At 48.7% G+C, this 15935-nt stretch overlaps 1 protein-coding gene across 7 annotated transcripts in view; it reads left to right on the top strand.

The window, feature by feature from the left end:
- SLC8A3 (solute carrier family 8 member A3) overlaps positions 1–15711 on the top strand; it is a 163883-nt gene extending 148172 nt beyond the window's left edge. For 6 of the 7 annotated variants that reach the window (XM_081121301.1, XM_081121299.1, XM_081121300.1 and 3 more), the window contains 5 exons: positions 4381–4398; positions 8329–8453; positions 8955–9054; positions 10703–10978; positions 13558–15711. In XM_081121301.1, coding sequence (XP_080977427.1) covers positions 4381–4398; positions 8329–8453; positions 8955–9054; positions 10703–10978; positions 13558–13934 — 896 coding nt within the window. In that variant the 3' untranslated portion in view covers positions 13935–15711. The remainder of the gene's footprint in view (positions 1–4380; positions 4399–8328; positions 8454–8954; positions 9055–10702; positions 10979–13557) is intronic. The other variant, XM_081121305.1, reaches the window with a different exon arrangement.
- Positions 15712–15935: the final 224 nt, after the last annotated feature.

The following is a 15935-nucleotide window of genomic DNA, read 5'->3' as shown; positions in this document are numbered from 1 at the left end:
TTTACTTGCAGAGTGTCCCATGGGCCCCTCTGCCCTTCATGGAGGTAAGTGCTGTATCTGGCTCTTTCACAGTCAGGCAGACCGTGGCCTGAAAGGGTGTGCCGTTTGTCACGGGCCACCACCTCTGAGAGCTCTTTGAGAGAGAGCTGGCTTCTGAGGTTGCCATGTGATCTGCAGCCCTGAGCTATTCTTCTCCCCTTGGCACCTCTCCCCATCCCATTCTACCTCTGCTCCCAGTCCAAGGTAGGGTGCTTTATTCAGGCTCCTTTAGGATAACCAGTCTTCAGAGCAGAAACCTGAGAGTCTGCAAAGGGAAGTAAGTAGTTCCTTCCTAGCCAGAGGGCCCTCGAGGAGGACTGATACTGGGCAGGCCCAGAGTATTGACTTTTCCAATCAGAGAAGGGACTCTAAATGGTGTAGCTGGTGCTGATCCTTGAGAAGCAGGTGCTGAATGTTTCACAGAAGGCTGCCTTTGCCTCGTATCTATTTGCAAATGAGCATATCACTCAGATCCCAAGATAGCCCTTATCCCACACCAGAAAGGTGGCCTCATCTCCTTTGGTCTGGACACGCATCTTAGAATGCCTGCCAGGGCTCCATTCCTAAGGGATTGATTATGTTGCAACCAAGGTAGATGTAAGGGAAGATTTCTTCCCTTGAAGAAAATGACTGGAAGCCACTACCTTGAAAGTGTTGGAGGAATATATGTGGGAATGGGGAAAGGCGCCCTTGGGAAATACCAAGAGGAGGACATTCACACTCCCCTTCAGGAGACATGTGCTACTGGGAGCCTCGTGGAAGATTAAACAGATTCACCTGTTTGTCAGATGGGGCGATTATTCTGCAATTACTTCATATTCACATCACAAAGAGCGTCATAAAGCCTTTCGCCCAAGGACAGATCTAAGTGACTTGGCACCTATGCTCCCAGAGGCTCGTTGACAGGTGTTCTTCTGAGACCCACAGGATGGATCAGTTCTCATTATCTTCTGTGGACTTCCTCTGCAGACCTCACCACTTCTATTCCCACACTGGTTTGGGCATACCCGGTGATCTAGAAGCAGAGGGCCTCTCCATCTTCTATTACACATTCTCTCCTTGGCCACCCAGTGCGATGCTGCCATGAGCCTGACTGCCCAAGAGCGCTGGAAGAAAGAAAAAAAACACACACCTCTGGTTCACTGCTTCCCACGTTGTATTCCTGCCAATCCTCCAGTGTCTGCCACTGAGAATGTTCTCAGAAATTGTCTCAACACCTGCCCTACCTCATTCCCACCTCCCTTGTGCATTTACCCCATCCACATCCTCATGACTGGACGCAGCAGACACTAGCTCCATCAGCTTTCAAGACCCAAGTACGTAGGTGTAAATGAAAGCAGCAAAAGGATCCTACAGGGTGGCTGGAAGGAAGGCAGTGGCTCCGGACATGAAGAACAGGTTGGAAGTCTGTCCATGACCTTATCCCTCCAGTAAAGAGGCTCTTCGTTTCTGCCTCCCCAACAAACCCCTCCCAGCAGCAGAACAGAGGGCGGTCAAATGCAAACACCTGTGGATACCCCAGATTTGAGGACCCCTTTTTGCTCCACCGGATTCTCTGTCCAAGGAGATGTCAGCAAAGCCCTGTTGGAACCTAGTCCTGGGGAAGGGCAGAGGTAAGAAGACAAGGATTTCATCAAGTCATCGGTGTGACATGCCCCCAGTTCTTCCCGGTGACCAAGTTGCCAAGAGGAAAGGTGCCAGTAGGACATGCGTCCCTTTCCTGGCATCCTGTTCTATTGTTTATAGGGCTAGTTTTTTATTTCTTCAGTTCTTCCCATATTTTGGCATCAGACCATGAAGTAAAAGGTCATAAAGCTTGATTGTCTAGATTCAGAATCAAATGAACACCCGTCCTGATTTCTAGAATCCCTAGCTGTTCTTAGAGTGAGAAAGAGTACAGTGGAAACTGCTTTTCATGATCATTGCTGCATGGGAGAGTCTTAGGCACTCAGAACAGTCAAAATGACCGTTGCATTCTCAAAAAAATAAAGGATTGGACTTGAAATAGGAGATTGTATTCTTGGCAAACAAAACAGATTTCAGAGATGAGATTAAAAGTTTTAGACAAGTTGGGGGAGGGTGAATAGGAAAAACAGTTGCCCTGGAGTAGAGTAAGTACTGGGGTCTAGAAGTGCACTTCTGAGAGCAATGCTGAGTAGCATAGTGAAGGCTGTGGGGCCTGGGCCTGGGCATGGAAAGTCTCAGGTGGGAAGGGAAAGCACTCTCCCCCAAGATTGGGGCCTGTGTGTGCCTCCTCTTACTACATCCACAGGTTCGCCCTCACAAACCGTCCCAATGCTTCCGTTTACTCACAGAGCTATGTTGTTTCCTGTTTGTCCCTGACGTGCCTGAGCAGGGATAGTCGACTCTCCCCTGACCCTGGGGATCAATACAGGTGAAAGTTCAGCTCCAGCTTCTCTCAACAGCAGCAGCAGGAAAAACACCCGGGAGGTATTGTGTCACTCAAAGTTGGGCTAGATGGAACTCACTGACCCGTCTTTACCTGTTAGGTGGAAAATCTCAGGTTCATGTGGAGCATGAGCGGACGATGGTGAAACTGCAGCCGACTGCAAGCTAACTGGCTGTGCCGGGGATGATCCCGGTGTTGGGAGGCACGTCACAGTGAAAAGCAGGGAGGCAGGGACCTTATGGAAGAGCCGCCCCTTGTCTGGCCTCCCTGCCTGCCCTGATGTGTTTGGGTCTCTGGTCTCCACTGGATGTGGGGCCCTGGAAGGGCTCTTCCATGCAGACCCATAGAAAGAGTGGAATGACCAACCTCTCTTGCTACCTATCTATCATCTATCAATCATCTATCATCTATCTATCTATCTATCTATCTATCTATCTATCTATCTATCTATCATCTATCAATCATCTATCATCTATCATCTATCTATCATCTATCTATCTATCTATCTATCTATCTATCTATCTATCTATCTATCTATCTATCATCTATCTATATCTATCTATCTCTGTCTGTCTGTCTGTCTCATAGTAAGGAGATCCATTGATCTATTACCCCTTGGAATTCCATATGGGAGAAATCAGAAAAAGCCAATTATTGTTCTCCCTGCGTTTGTACCATAAACATTCTGGATCCACATGTGCCTTCAGGGACTGTGAATGTGGGGTGATGGATCACAGGTCTAAGTTGTATTCCTAGAGATTTTTAGAAGAAACAATTCACAGACACCCTCCCTCTGACTCCCTCCTCAGCAATCTCCATCAGTCACCAGCTACACCAGGAGGATGTGGCAGGGTATTCCCAGACTTTTGTTTGACAAGAGCCAGGGAGTAAGGGGCTGTATTAAGATACCATCAAGATGAAAATGTGGTATGTCACAAGAATTTCTTTTTATTTTTGGATGTTAAAATCTAAAACAGTTTGGGTACATCTTTACTTCAGCTTCCCAGTCCATGTAGGGACCTATATTTGTCATCTCTCATCTATGAATAACTTACAGTCTATGAAGATCACAGTCTCTCTGGTCCAGAATATCTGGACTTAGCCTGTCCTTTCTGGAACAAAAAGGGCCACCATCCAGAGATGTAGCACCATGGGATTTATAAAAATGCAATGGCCAAAACAGTCAGCAAATAAGAAACCTTTATTGAACAACTACTAGTTGCAGTGTCTTTGCTAGGCACAGGTGATGCAAAATGGCAGGAGTGCCCGGCCCCAACCTCCAGGTCTTTCTTTCAGGGAAACTCAAAGTTCGGGCCAACATGGTAGCTATGAAGCCATCTGTGGCCAAGAAAATGTCATGGGCACTGGGAGGTGGAGCATGATCTAATGATGAGGTTAGGGATAGAAGACATAGAATGGGGCATGCTTCCACTCTTATACACCGTTACTCAGTGCCCCAAGCTCCTCTCCAAGCCCCAGGGTCATATTCTGCACAGATGAGCCAGCTATTCTGGCAGGGTTGCAGCCTGTATACAGTTTTCATGGTAACTGGGTTCCCACTCCTGTCCAGAATGGATGCGATAACCCGATTCCTTAGGAGATCATGAACGACCAACCCTGTCTGCTTCACCCACTTGGTTTCCCCACCCTCACGCCTCTAGCCCGGGCCCTCGGAGCTGAAGGGAAGGGGTGGGGAAAACTCTCATAACTGCAGGGCCCTGGCGCTCAGCCGTCTCTCCAGCAGCTCACACCTCTCGCTGCGGCGCATGCTCCAAGTGCTGCCTTTCGCATGTGGCTGCAGAGCTCTCACCTTCTAAACTCATTGTTTTTTATGCTGCTGCAACCACAAAGCCTGGGGGCATGTTCAAGATGGGACATTAATGCTTTTTCCTTTTCTTTCCTCCCCTTGTCCGGTATCCATTTGCGAGCAGCGCTCCTGTTGTCTTCAGGTAAGAAGTGCCCTGCCCCTCTTCTCTGCTTCTTGCCAGTGCTGTGATTTTAGTTTCAGACAAATGTCCTGTGATTTATTTAATAGGAACTGTAAGCTCAAGTTAACATGACAAGTTCTCCTAAAGACTACGTGATTTATTTCCTCACTTGAAGTAATCGTAAGGAAATAGACAATTCCTTGAGCACCATTTCTGTTGGTGTTTGTGGGTAAAGGCAGAGGCTGGGCCTTTCTGGGACCAGGAAGGGATGGTGGGCCATAGCCTTCTCTCGAGACTTCATTTATCTGTCATCTCAGGTTGTGAGGCAAGAGAGGATGAGAGTCAGAGCTGAATCTCCCAATAGGATCATGATGGGATTGGAAAGAAAATACTTTGATCTTGAGTGATCCAGGGGAAACTAATCTGTAGCTGCTGTGAGAACATGAAAAGCAATTTTTAAAGAATCTGGAATTGTACTTCATCCTGGAGATCTTCCATGTCAGCACAGCTGAGGTTTAAATTGCTAGAACTTTGAATTACTTGTTGTTGGTGTTTGAAGTCACATGTACCGTGAACAACAAGAAGAATTAAGATATCATTGGGGGTTGGGGATAATCGCCTGTCCAGAAATAGAAATTTTGGAGTCTTTAGAGAGATTCTCATGCAGAATCCAGAGCCTGTTGTAGGACACACACCTACTCAGAGAGTATGCTCGAATCAGTGGGATTCAGTGATAAACATCTAACTGTGAGCAGAGAGGAAAGCGTGTCCATCACATCCAGCAGTACTATAGCTCGTGGTGCAGGCAGAGTGAGCTATACAGGATGTCTCAATATATTTTGAAAGAATATTTTATAAGTTCTTTGAACATATACAAAATTTGGGTCATTTAAGAGGCAAAGCACCTTATAGAATTTATTGGTGTTCAGAACCACCGATAGGCTACACGCTGGGTTTGAGAAAGGGGGAATGTATATAGTAAGGACATTTGCCTCCCTGGAAATGTAGGCAAACCCCTACATTTCCTTTTCTGAAAACAATGACGACAACAACAACTACTCCAGCTTCCTTGGCCTCCTGCTTCTTCCATATACCAACGGGATAAGGACCCCCTCCAACCCCGTATTTTCCACTAGTCTCCCAGGGTATTAATGCCTAGCACCGGGTGTCCCTTCTCCACTTCACTCATCCTCTTGCCTGGGAAGACATTTGGGCTTCTTTGTTCTAACTTTTGCCTCCACCTCCCACCAGTCATACTTGACAAAGACTATGATTTAACTTAAGCTTCTTTATTCTTCCAGCATATTTGCTCAAATGCCAATAGAAGATTAAAAAGGAAACGAAGGTGTTGTTTTCTATTTTTTTCTATCTCAACCCACTAGACCTTTAATTCAGGAGCCCTTGGTTAGACTTTAAATTACTGGAAATTTTTGAGTCTTTGTGTGAATCGTCCTGGAAGCACAGGCGAACACGATGAGCGGTGCCTGGTGGTGAAAGACGGAAAATAAATACGTTCCTCCTGAGCTGCGGCACCAAGGTCTGGGGCCCGGGAGTGAGGGCACTGGCTGCATCACCCCACTTCTCTCCGAGGGTGTGTGTCGAGCATTCATGGCAATTTATTCCTGTCCGGCCTGGAGAGCTCTTTGTTCTTCCAATACTTGCTTGATTTTTCATCCTATTCCACCAGTCCCCCTCCCCTTTCTGGATTTGAGAGTCTACTCAGGCTGCAGAGCAGCATCGCCTGCCATTTGTTCTCTTTACTTGGAATTCTGAAGAGTCACATAAACACGCCACCAGAATCACTACGGCCTTTCAGGTTTGAGACTTACCACTCTCCCAAGAAAGTATTTGAACTTAAAGGATGATTATTACAAAAATGAGAAAAGGGAAGAATGACTACCAAACCAAGACACTAAATGAGAGTTGATTTAAATGGAATCAATGAAAAGATATGTGTGTGTGTGTGTGTGTGTGTGTGTGTGTGTGTGTGTATAACCTCTCTTGGGCTGAGGGAGATCCAAAGATAGAGGATTGGTTATTTGTCAAAGACATTTCTACAGAAAAGCTAGATGGAAAAACTGACTGTCACCACAGGGGTGGACAGGTCAGTGGGCTGATCAATATCCTGCCAGGTGGATATAGTGCTAGATTGATTGCTAGGCAAGGGGTTAGACAGGTACATTTATATGTCACTGGAGAGCTCATTATATTGGAATCAAGCTCTCGTGGCACATGTAAAGTATGACATGGGGAGTTGGGGAGGAGGGAGGGAATAATACTGTGGCTGCCAGAATAGTCATTGTGGGTGCCATAACCCACAGGGATGGGGACAGACTACCCATGTTTTAAAGGAGTCTATGTCTTTTTCCAAAGGCTTTTTCTCAGAGTGGCTTGCAGTCTGGCTTCTAAGATCACTGACTTCATAGCCAGAACCTTGGATATACCCAGATTTACCTTCAGAATTAACTAATAAGAGGATCAGAATTAAAGAATTAAAAGAGGTCAGGCTGCTGGAGGGTGTCTGCTGACTAAGAAGTATACAGAAGAACCCAGAACCTTGAGAAATAATTACTTCTGAAAGGCATCACCAGCACTAGCATCAGGGCAGCACCACGGACAGCTCCCAAGCATTTTGGAATTGCCTTCTGTGTTTGGTGCCAGAAGCCCTGAGTAAAACAGCCAGCTCAGGAATCCTCTGCGCACTCTCTCACCATCTTCGTTCAGGCCAACCAAGAAAATCCTTATATAAAATGGGCTCTCTCTGTTTGGTAACTTACACCCTTGGCTTAGAGTCCATTCAGAGAATTCCTTTCCTTGCAACCTCAAGAGCTTGAGTCTGACCTCTCCCCATGTGTCACCAATTCCCAAGATAGAAAAGGAGATCTTGGCCTCTGACCCAATTTGTCCTTGAGATTTTCCAAAGACCAGAGCACTTCCCTAGGATACTCAGGGTGTGGAATGAAAGCCGTTAAGGCACCGAATAAAAGGATTAATTGCATGCAAGAATGTGGACTTGGATGGGAAAATGTTTAAACAAGCTCTGAGAGAAACAGGCTGCCAAGAACAATCATCTAATCGAAGGGGAATAAAAATATTCAATCTCTATTTCACTCTAATCCAGAAAGCACGTCTTCATAGTGAAGTGGTCTTCACACAGACCCTCCAGCTGAACTGGAAAACATTCCTAACCGTTCAGCTTGAGAAGGGACCACTGGTAAATGAGTCAAGATGCTGCGGGACAAAGGAAAGCCTCAGAAGAAAGTAAAGGAAGACCTTTCTTTTGTTGTGTTTTGGAACAAATATTTGTGTTCCGGAAGAAACATGCCTGCTTCCTATAGAAACCTTGGTGATCTTTCATTGGAAAAATCATGAAGTTTGGGGACAAGTCTTCCAGGTTTCTCATTGTGAGGATAATTTTCACTTGTATGATGTAGGTAGTCCTGGAAGCATCCCCCTTTCTCTTTTATAAAAGGGGCAGTGTCAAGAGTGAGTGCTGGAAGCAGATGTTAACACAAACCAGTGGACATTACCCTTGGATTAAATGTGCCCCTGACCACCAAGAGCTTTTACATGAAGTAGCTGAACAGTCAGGCACAAAAGTTCAAAATTGTTGAAGGTCAAGAGATATGTTCCCATCTCGCCAATAGCTTACCTAATGCTTTGGGGACTTCACTCGGAGGTGTTTCTCAGAAGGTCTTTGGGTCAGGTTGCCCACTGTGGTATAAAATGGAAAGAGAGGGGCTCATTCCAGGCCTACAAGGAAGCCTTTTATGGTCTGATGGTCATAGAGTGTTCAGCACTTTATACAAAGAGGCACCAAAAAGTACACAGAATCCCCATTCCCAAGAGCTATTTGCTTTCTGCCCACTGCCTAGGCCTAATGCTCTTGAGCTTTAGACTTTTAGGGGATGGAGAACGTGCTAAAGCTAGTCTGATTTTGTTTTGTTGCAGAGATGACAGACAGGAAGCTGACTGTGGAGGAAGAGGAGGCCAGGAGGATAGCAGAAATGGGAAAGCCAGTATTGGGTAAACACCCCAAACTAGAGGTCATCATTGAAGAGTCCTATGAGTTCAAGGTCAGGCCATAAGTGAGCTCTAATTGAATACTAGAGTAATGGGGCGGGAGGTAGACGACCCAGAGTGTTGGTCCAGTTTTACCACTGAATATATGAACTTGTAGAGCTGGCCGTTTTGTATCTGAGGAATGTTGTGAGGACACATAAGATTTGGAATAAACGGGCTACAAAGCCCCTAGATGTGCCATTGCTATGGTTTAACTATATTTTTAAAACAAAGATACTAAAATTTACTACTCCAGGGCAAGGTTTATTGACACCATTACGGTTATTCTCGATTGTATCGCTCTACATATCCAGTGTCAGCGGTCACAGCCGAAGAGAAGGGAAGTAGAAGGATTGTCCCAGCAGATGTCCCCTAAGGCCATTCCACGCATAGCTTGCAGAATGCATGTGGAGCACCCTGGGATGCAGGGTGCCTCTCATTCCCTTGAAACACCAGACTCCTCAACGGCTCTGAGCATTCTAACCTCATGGTTCCAAGTTTCTTCTCCCTGACAGAGTACTGTGGACAAACTGATCAAGAAGACAAATATGGCTTTGGTCGTGGGGACCCACTCCTGGAAGGACCAATTCATGGAGGCCATCACCGTCAGTGCAGGTAAGAGGGTCACAGGATGGGCACAGGCCCTGCTGGGAGAAGCAGGTAGCACAGCCACAGCCATAGCCCGCCAATTTCCAGGAAGGCCTCTGTGTCTAGTCTTCCAAGCTCTAGTCCCAGATGTTTGTCTGTTTCACTGGGTCACTTTGGAAAAGAATCGAGAATCGTGGGGTGACCGAAAGAGCATGGCTATCTCTGGATTCAAGTCTTGGTTCTGCCATCTGAATTGGGACAAGTTATCCTATCTGGGCCTCAGTTTCCTTATCCAAAAAGGGAACTAATGCTACATTTCTCAGAAAAGTAAGTAGAAAGAAAGCGAGTCTGGTACCAAACCCAAACTCCATAAATTCTGGTTTCCATCATTCCTTCCTCTCAGTCATTTGGCCCTCATTTTTGTAAAATGAGGGACTGTTTTGATTTAGAGACCTGGGATCTGGAGTTCATAAGGTCTTTGCTGTGACTCTGTGACAGATTTCCACCCTGGATGGTTCCAAACCTTTCCTTTGGCATTTACTGGCGGGTTCCCTCACTGGGGACCACAGCACAGCCAGGTCCCCACTGACCTGTTGGAATGGGGATGCCAAGGCTCGCACACCACCACCAGTATTGCCTCTCAGCACCACTGAGGCCTCCTTGCACTGCCTTGTCTCTTCATGGGAGGCTTTGTTGTCATGGCAACCCCTGGGGTCACATCCCGAGGCCCCAGAGCCTCTGCAAAGCACAGCCAGGAAGAGAGGCTGCTGCCCCGGCTGCCCCGGCTGCCCCACTTTTCCCAGCGCCTGCTTCTGACACTCCCAGTCCCCCCTCCCCCGTGACCTTACTTTGCCCCTAAAGAGACAATAAATGGAATGTAGGCCACCTAATCCAACCCCCTCCCTTTTCAAAGGAGGGAACTGAGGTTCAGAAACAAGAGGTGACTCACGCCAAGTTACACATTCTCTTTGTGGCAAAGTTGCAGTGGGAACTCGGGTGTCCTGACTCTTGCTCTTTAGAAACCCAGCCTCCAAGAGTTGTGTCAAAGCATTCCAGAGGTTGCCCTTGACCAGGCGCCAGAGTGCCTCAGCACATCCTCTCCCGGCTGCTGAATGGGCAAGTCTGCCCACGTTTCCTGGCAAGGACAAACGGAGCCCAAGCCCGCTCTGTCCCGTGGGGTATTTGGAGGACGGCGCTGGCTCTCTGGTACACCCGCATGATCGGGAATGACAGTCGTGCCTCTGGGGACTGCTAACGACCAGAACCACGAGGTTATTGCGGCAGTCATGTCAGGAAAATTAGAGAGGAGCCCCGCTGGCGTCCGGCGAGAGTGGGCACAGCACTGATTTCGCTCCTCCTCACCTAGGCGACCAGGCCGCCCACCTCCCCTCCTCTCTCCCCCACTGCCCTGGCCCTCTCGCCTTCTCCCATGCTAGCTCTTAATCTCTTTCCTCTCTTGCTTATTCCCCTGTCCCCACTGTCCCCCTGTGCCCCGCACTCAAACTGACCAATGGGGCACCCCAGCCTGCTTCCCGTTTCTCAGCTGTTTCCCGGTGCCCGCGCCCCGGCCCGCGCCGTCTGCCCAGGAGCGCGCCGGAGCCTCCCTCGGCCGCTGCTGCTCCTGGGGAGCGGGATCTGACCTCGCCGCCCTCCTGGCCTCTTTATCTGCCTCCAGCCGGGGACGAGGAGGAGGATGAGTCGGGCGAGGAGAGGCTGCCGTCCTGCTTCGACTACGTCATGCACTTCCTGACCGTCTTCTGGAAGGTGCTGTTCGCCTGCGTGCCCCCCACGGGGTACTGGAATGGCTGGGCCTGCTTCTCCGTCTCCATCCTCATCATCAGCGTCCTCACGGCCGTCATCGGGGACCTAGCCTCCCACTTCGGCTGCACGATTGGCCTCAAGGACTCAGTCACGGCCGTCATTTTCGTGGCGTTTGGCACCTCTGTGCCAGGTGAGAGTGAGGGACGCTTGGGTTTGCAAAGAGAACATTACTGGGTTTCAGTGACCCCTACCCTTTGCCTCATTGTCTTTCTTACCGTCTCAGATCCGTGGGTAAGGACCCTCTGCCCCTAAGGTGCACAAAGTCGATCGGAGATCAATGATAGCATTACCAGTGACAGCGAACATTTCTTGAGCACCTTGATGAGTCGGGCACTAAGCAATTTACATGTTCTATCCCTGTAATGCTCACCAAAACCCTATTCAGTGGGGTCAGTTATTATGCCCACTTGACAGATGAGGAAACGGAGGCCCACAGAGGTTAAGTTGTCCGCCCAAGTAAATGGCCCAATTTCTTAACCTCCACATTATATAAATAGGCCTCAAACAATGTAATTCAAAGAATATGGATATTGTTCACCTTCCATTTCCCTCTAGAAGTCTCTGAGAGGCCAAAGACTAGCCTGTTTGAAAGTGTCACAACAGATATGCCCACAGGCATTGTTGGCCTCCCGCTGCTTAACCGGGGCGGGGAAACTTTTTTCTGCCAAGGGCCATTTGGATATTTGTAACTTCATTTACTGGCCATACAAAATTATCAACTTAAAAACTAGCTATGAAAAAAGCTCCTAGGTTTATTGAATTTTGAGTCCCGCCTGCGCTTGCCTTAGCGGGGCCAGACCAAATGGTTTCGCCAGCTGTATCCGGCCCTCAGGCTGGACGTTCCCTACCCCTGGCTTAGAAGGACACCTGTGAGTATAAAGTGTCTTCCAGTGGATCAGGCAAAGGAAGCTTAGCGATCCCTTGTCCTTTCATATGATGAATTACATATTCTTTCCTTACAAACCCCAGAAGATGAGCGGGCATGCCTTTATTCATTCATTAGACCAATATTTGCTGAGCCTGATAGAGTCTTGTGCCAGTTGCTGGGGCTACAGTAGGAGGTAAGACACACATGCTTCCCCTCTCCACATGAAGCTTGTAATCTAGCTGCAGAGAGTACACTCAGCTACTATAATTAAAACCATCTCGATAAATTCTGTAAAGAAAAAGTACAGGGGTTGTGCAAGTATAAAGCAGGGGGCCCGGGCTAGGCTGGGTCAGGGATGGCTTCGAAGAGAGGATGGATGTAAGCTGGACTGGAGTGATGAATGGCAGTTAGCAGGTGGGCAGGGACTGCATTAGCTCAGGTTCCTTACTTGAACCCTGAACCCCTGCTGGCCTCCCAATTGCTACAGGAAGAGAGGGCGTCTTCCTGTAAGAGGGTTAGGCTGAATCTCATCAGACAGGACTCTGCTGGCTGGACCCAGGGGAACCCTTCCAGGACCAGGAAAACAAATCCTTCTGGAGAGTAACTGAATCGACATCACCCTCTAGCAGAACCTCTTCCCCAAACCCCAGCACAGACCAGTGGGATTATTTACACTTTGGTGATGCAAGAGGTTTGGCTTTTACGGAAATGTGTCAGGCGGTAGAAAATTAGATGGAGGGTCCAGGAAAGGCTTTGCGTGGGATGCCTGCTCTTCAGGTCTCCAGAGACCAGAACTATCAGAGAGGAAGGAGCAGATAATGGGAAAAGGAACAGACGTGGGAAGAAATTGCAGAGGATCAGAGGCAAAAAAGCAAGATCATGGGCAAGCAATGGCAGGAAGTTTTCTCAGAGAGATCTGAGAAAACTGACACCAGGGAGGCAGCTGGGAGAGCAGGGAGAGAGTTTGGGGCACTTCCAAGTTCTTGCAGTTGGTCTGGGGAACAGCGGCAGCCTTCGGGGCTTGACGAAGGTTATGCTATGGGCTCCTCAGCTAGTTCCGTGGCTTTGGCCGAAACTCTTTGGAGGTAAGGCGATGGTATGCAAAGGGCCCTTATATGAGGGTTTTAGGGTCAAGTCTTTTGCTAATTTCCCACTCGACCTTGGGTGGATTCCTTGACTCTTATTTTCCTTACTTGTAAAATAAAAGGGTGGCTAGATGTCCCTGATGGGCCTTCCAGTGCCTACAGTCCATGCCAACATCTAAAGTCAAACAGCCTGTAGGGCCATGTGCTCACATACTAACTGCAGAGGCAGAGCCCCCTCTTCCTGGCGTCCACAGCTCACCTGCATGTGTGTCTTCATCATGGTTCCCCAGCTTGTTCTCTGTCCCCGTAAATCCAGCAGCACCTAGCACAGTGCTGAGCCCACGGGCACTGAGCAATGAACTGTCTGTGTTCCATGAGTAAAATGCCCCCCCCCCCCCCCGTGACAGTTACAATCAGGCGTCTGCTCTAAGCAGCTTCTCAGGATGTCAAGGCTCCCGGGGGAGGTATTATGGGATAGCAAACTTCCCTTACTGAAAGATATAGTCAATAAACCCACTTGGTAAATATCAGGACCAGAAAGGCCCTTAGAAATCTTTCAGACTCTGGCAGATGAGGAACGGGAAGCTCAGAGAAGTGACATTACTTGTCCAAGGCCACACAGCCTGTTAATAGAGGAGCTGTCGCTCCTTCCCGGATTCAGCCTGAGGGGCCCAGCTGCCTTTTGCACACACTCAGAGGCAGGCCCTCCTCACCTTGGCTTCCCTCCAGCTCCCACTTGTCTCTGCCCTTTTCTAGATATGTTTGCCAGCAAAGCTGCTGCCACCCAGGACGTGTACGCAGACGCCTCCGTCGGCAACGTCACCGGCAGCAACGCGGTCAACGTCTTCCTGGGCATTGGCCTGGCCTGGTCCGTGGCCGCCATCTACTGGGCCATGCAGGGACAGGAGTTCCACGTGTCCGCCGGCACGCTGGCCTTCTCCGTCACCCTCTTCACCATCTTCGCGTTCGTCTGCATCAGCGTGCTCCTGTACCGCAGGCGGCCCCACCTGGGCGGGGAGCTGGGCGGCCCCCGCGGCTGCAAGCTTGCCACCACTTGGCTCTTGGTGAGCCTGTGGCTCCTCTACATACTCTTTTCCACGCTGGAGGCCTACTGCTACATCAAGGGGTTCTGAGCCACCGACGAGGCCTCCAGCAGGGCAGGCCTAGGACTTCTCCTGAGAGAAGGACATTTCCCCACCGGGGACCTCCCCAGGATGAGCTGCCCTGGAGAAGCAGCTTTGGGACCTGAGCCCCAGGAACTTCACCCGACCTACGCCCTGGCGGTGATCTGAAAGGGCCAAGTCTTAATCAATCAAACAGAATGGAGGAAACACCCACTTTACCGCGTATTTTATTTAGTACAAACCAACCACAGCAACAAAGCCACCTCCACCTGTCTCCCCAGTCGTGTCCCTGACCTGTGGCCAAGGTCAGGGCCTTCGGCCATCTTCCAGCTCACCTTACGAGTACCCCTGTGCTGCTGCTTTCCTCGGGGGCAGGGTCCCCCCGTCTGTCCAATCCGATGCACCGCGGTCCTCTCGCTCACCTGGCGGGTGTGAAAATGAGTCTTAGCCATGTGGCCCGTTTGAGCTTCTCTTTTCATTGTAATTGTCATCGTGGCTGCTTTCGTTTTTCCATTAGGTTTTGCTCATTGTTTGTTCGTTTTGTCTTTTCTTTCTGACGTTAGTGACAAAGGTGCTGTGGAGGAACCCAGGATCTGAGCCGATGGATAGAGGCGTGAATTTTCAGACCCACTCTCCCACTCTCACTGGGTGACAGCCATCTCTCGGCTCTGCCGAGGTCCTGTCCCCCCATCTCCTTTTTTCCTCTGAGTTCTTAAGTGGACTGGTGACGTTGGGTAGAAGTAAGTTTGCACACCCACGCAGGGCACTAAAGATCCCGGTGGTGACTGGAGCGGGAGAGGCTTCATCTGCTTACGTCAAAGTCAAGTTTAAAAGAAGTCATTGTCCTTGTCCCTGCCCAAGCCTTTCAAATTCTCTCTTGAGGTGTCAACATCTGTGTGCTCTGTCTTCTGCAGGAAGACCCACCAAATGCAAGATGAGGGACAAAACTAGGAGTGGAGAGTGTCAGCAGAGGGCGGCTGGGGAAAGAAACAAAAGGGGTTTTTGCCTTCTTGAGCATCTTTGGCTTTGTATCTGAGGCAGGAGAGATGAGATGTCCCACTGGTGCGATCTTTAAGGGGAAAGGTATTTAAAATGTCAGTGCTTCTGAGAAAGGTCAGCTTTACACATAACACCCACCCACCCCTGCCGCTGTCTGATGCACCGAACTAAGAGGCCTGGCTATATTTCTTGAGGTAACGCAAAAACTTGGCGAGGCATATAAGAAAACAAGGGGCTCCTTTCACCACTTCTGGACCCCTAGGTCATGTCTGAAAGCGTTTTCACAAGAGAGGAACTGGAATTCCTCCTGTCCCTCACATTCCTGCTTGTTGTTTAACCTCCTGAAGCTCTTTTTCCAGCCTGAGGGCTATTTCTCGCCCCAGTAGGAGGATCTTAGTTGCCATAATACCATGGAGCCTGGGTTTATAGGAAAAGAGATTGCCATGCCCTCTAGAGCTTCTCCCAACAAACTCTGAAAGGACCTGGCTTTAAAACACACACACACACACACACACACACACACACACACACATGCACACAACATGTGAGATCACACGAAACTGCCCACAGGTCTTCAGGCTTTCTGCATTGACATAAATACATTTTTTAAAGGGAAAAAAGAAATTAAAAAACACCTGTTTAATTTTAAACACATTTTTTTAAGAAAAAGAAATAACTAAAAAGAAACAGTGCTCATGTCATAAGCTATATTGACGGTTGCCAGTGGAAATGTTGGGTTGGTTAAAAAAAAATAAATAAAAGCTACACTTATATCTCTCTAAATACAGCTTGTTTCGCCCGACGTTTCTTCAGGGGATGGTACCGGGGGCGCCTGGGGTTTCTTCTGGAGCAGATGTGGTTGAGGCGAAGGTGTCGTCTCCTATTTGTATCTACGATGTGTATCTGTCGTCTCCTCAGATGCCAATATGCCAGACTCAGAATTTTTAAAGCAAAAAGTACTTTGGGGTATCCCACTTGTCAAAATCTGGACTTCAGGTGCTGGAGGACACA

This window comes from Miniopterus schreibersii, assembly GCF_964146895.1.
Source record: "Miniopterus schreibersii genome assembly, chromosome: 1".
Lineage (NCBI taxonomy): Eukaryota > Metazoa > Chordata > Mammalia > Chiroptera > Miniopteridae > Miniopterus > Miniopterus schreibersii.
The sequence above is the reverse complement of the archived record's forward strand: the minus strand, read 5'-3'. Positions and strand labels throughout refer to the sequence as shown.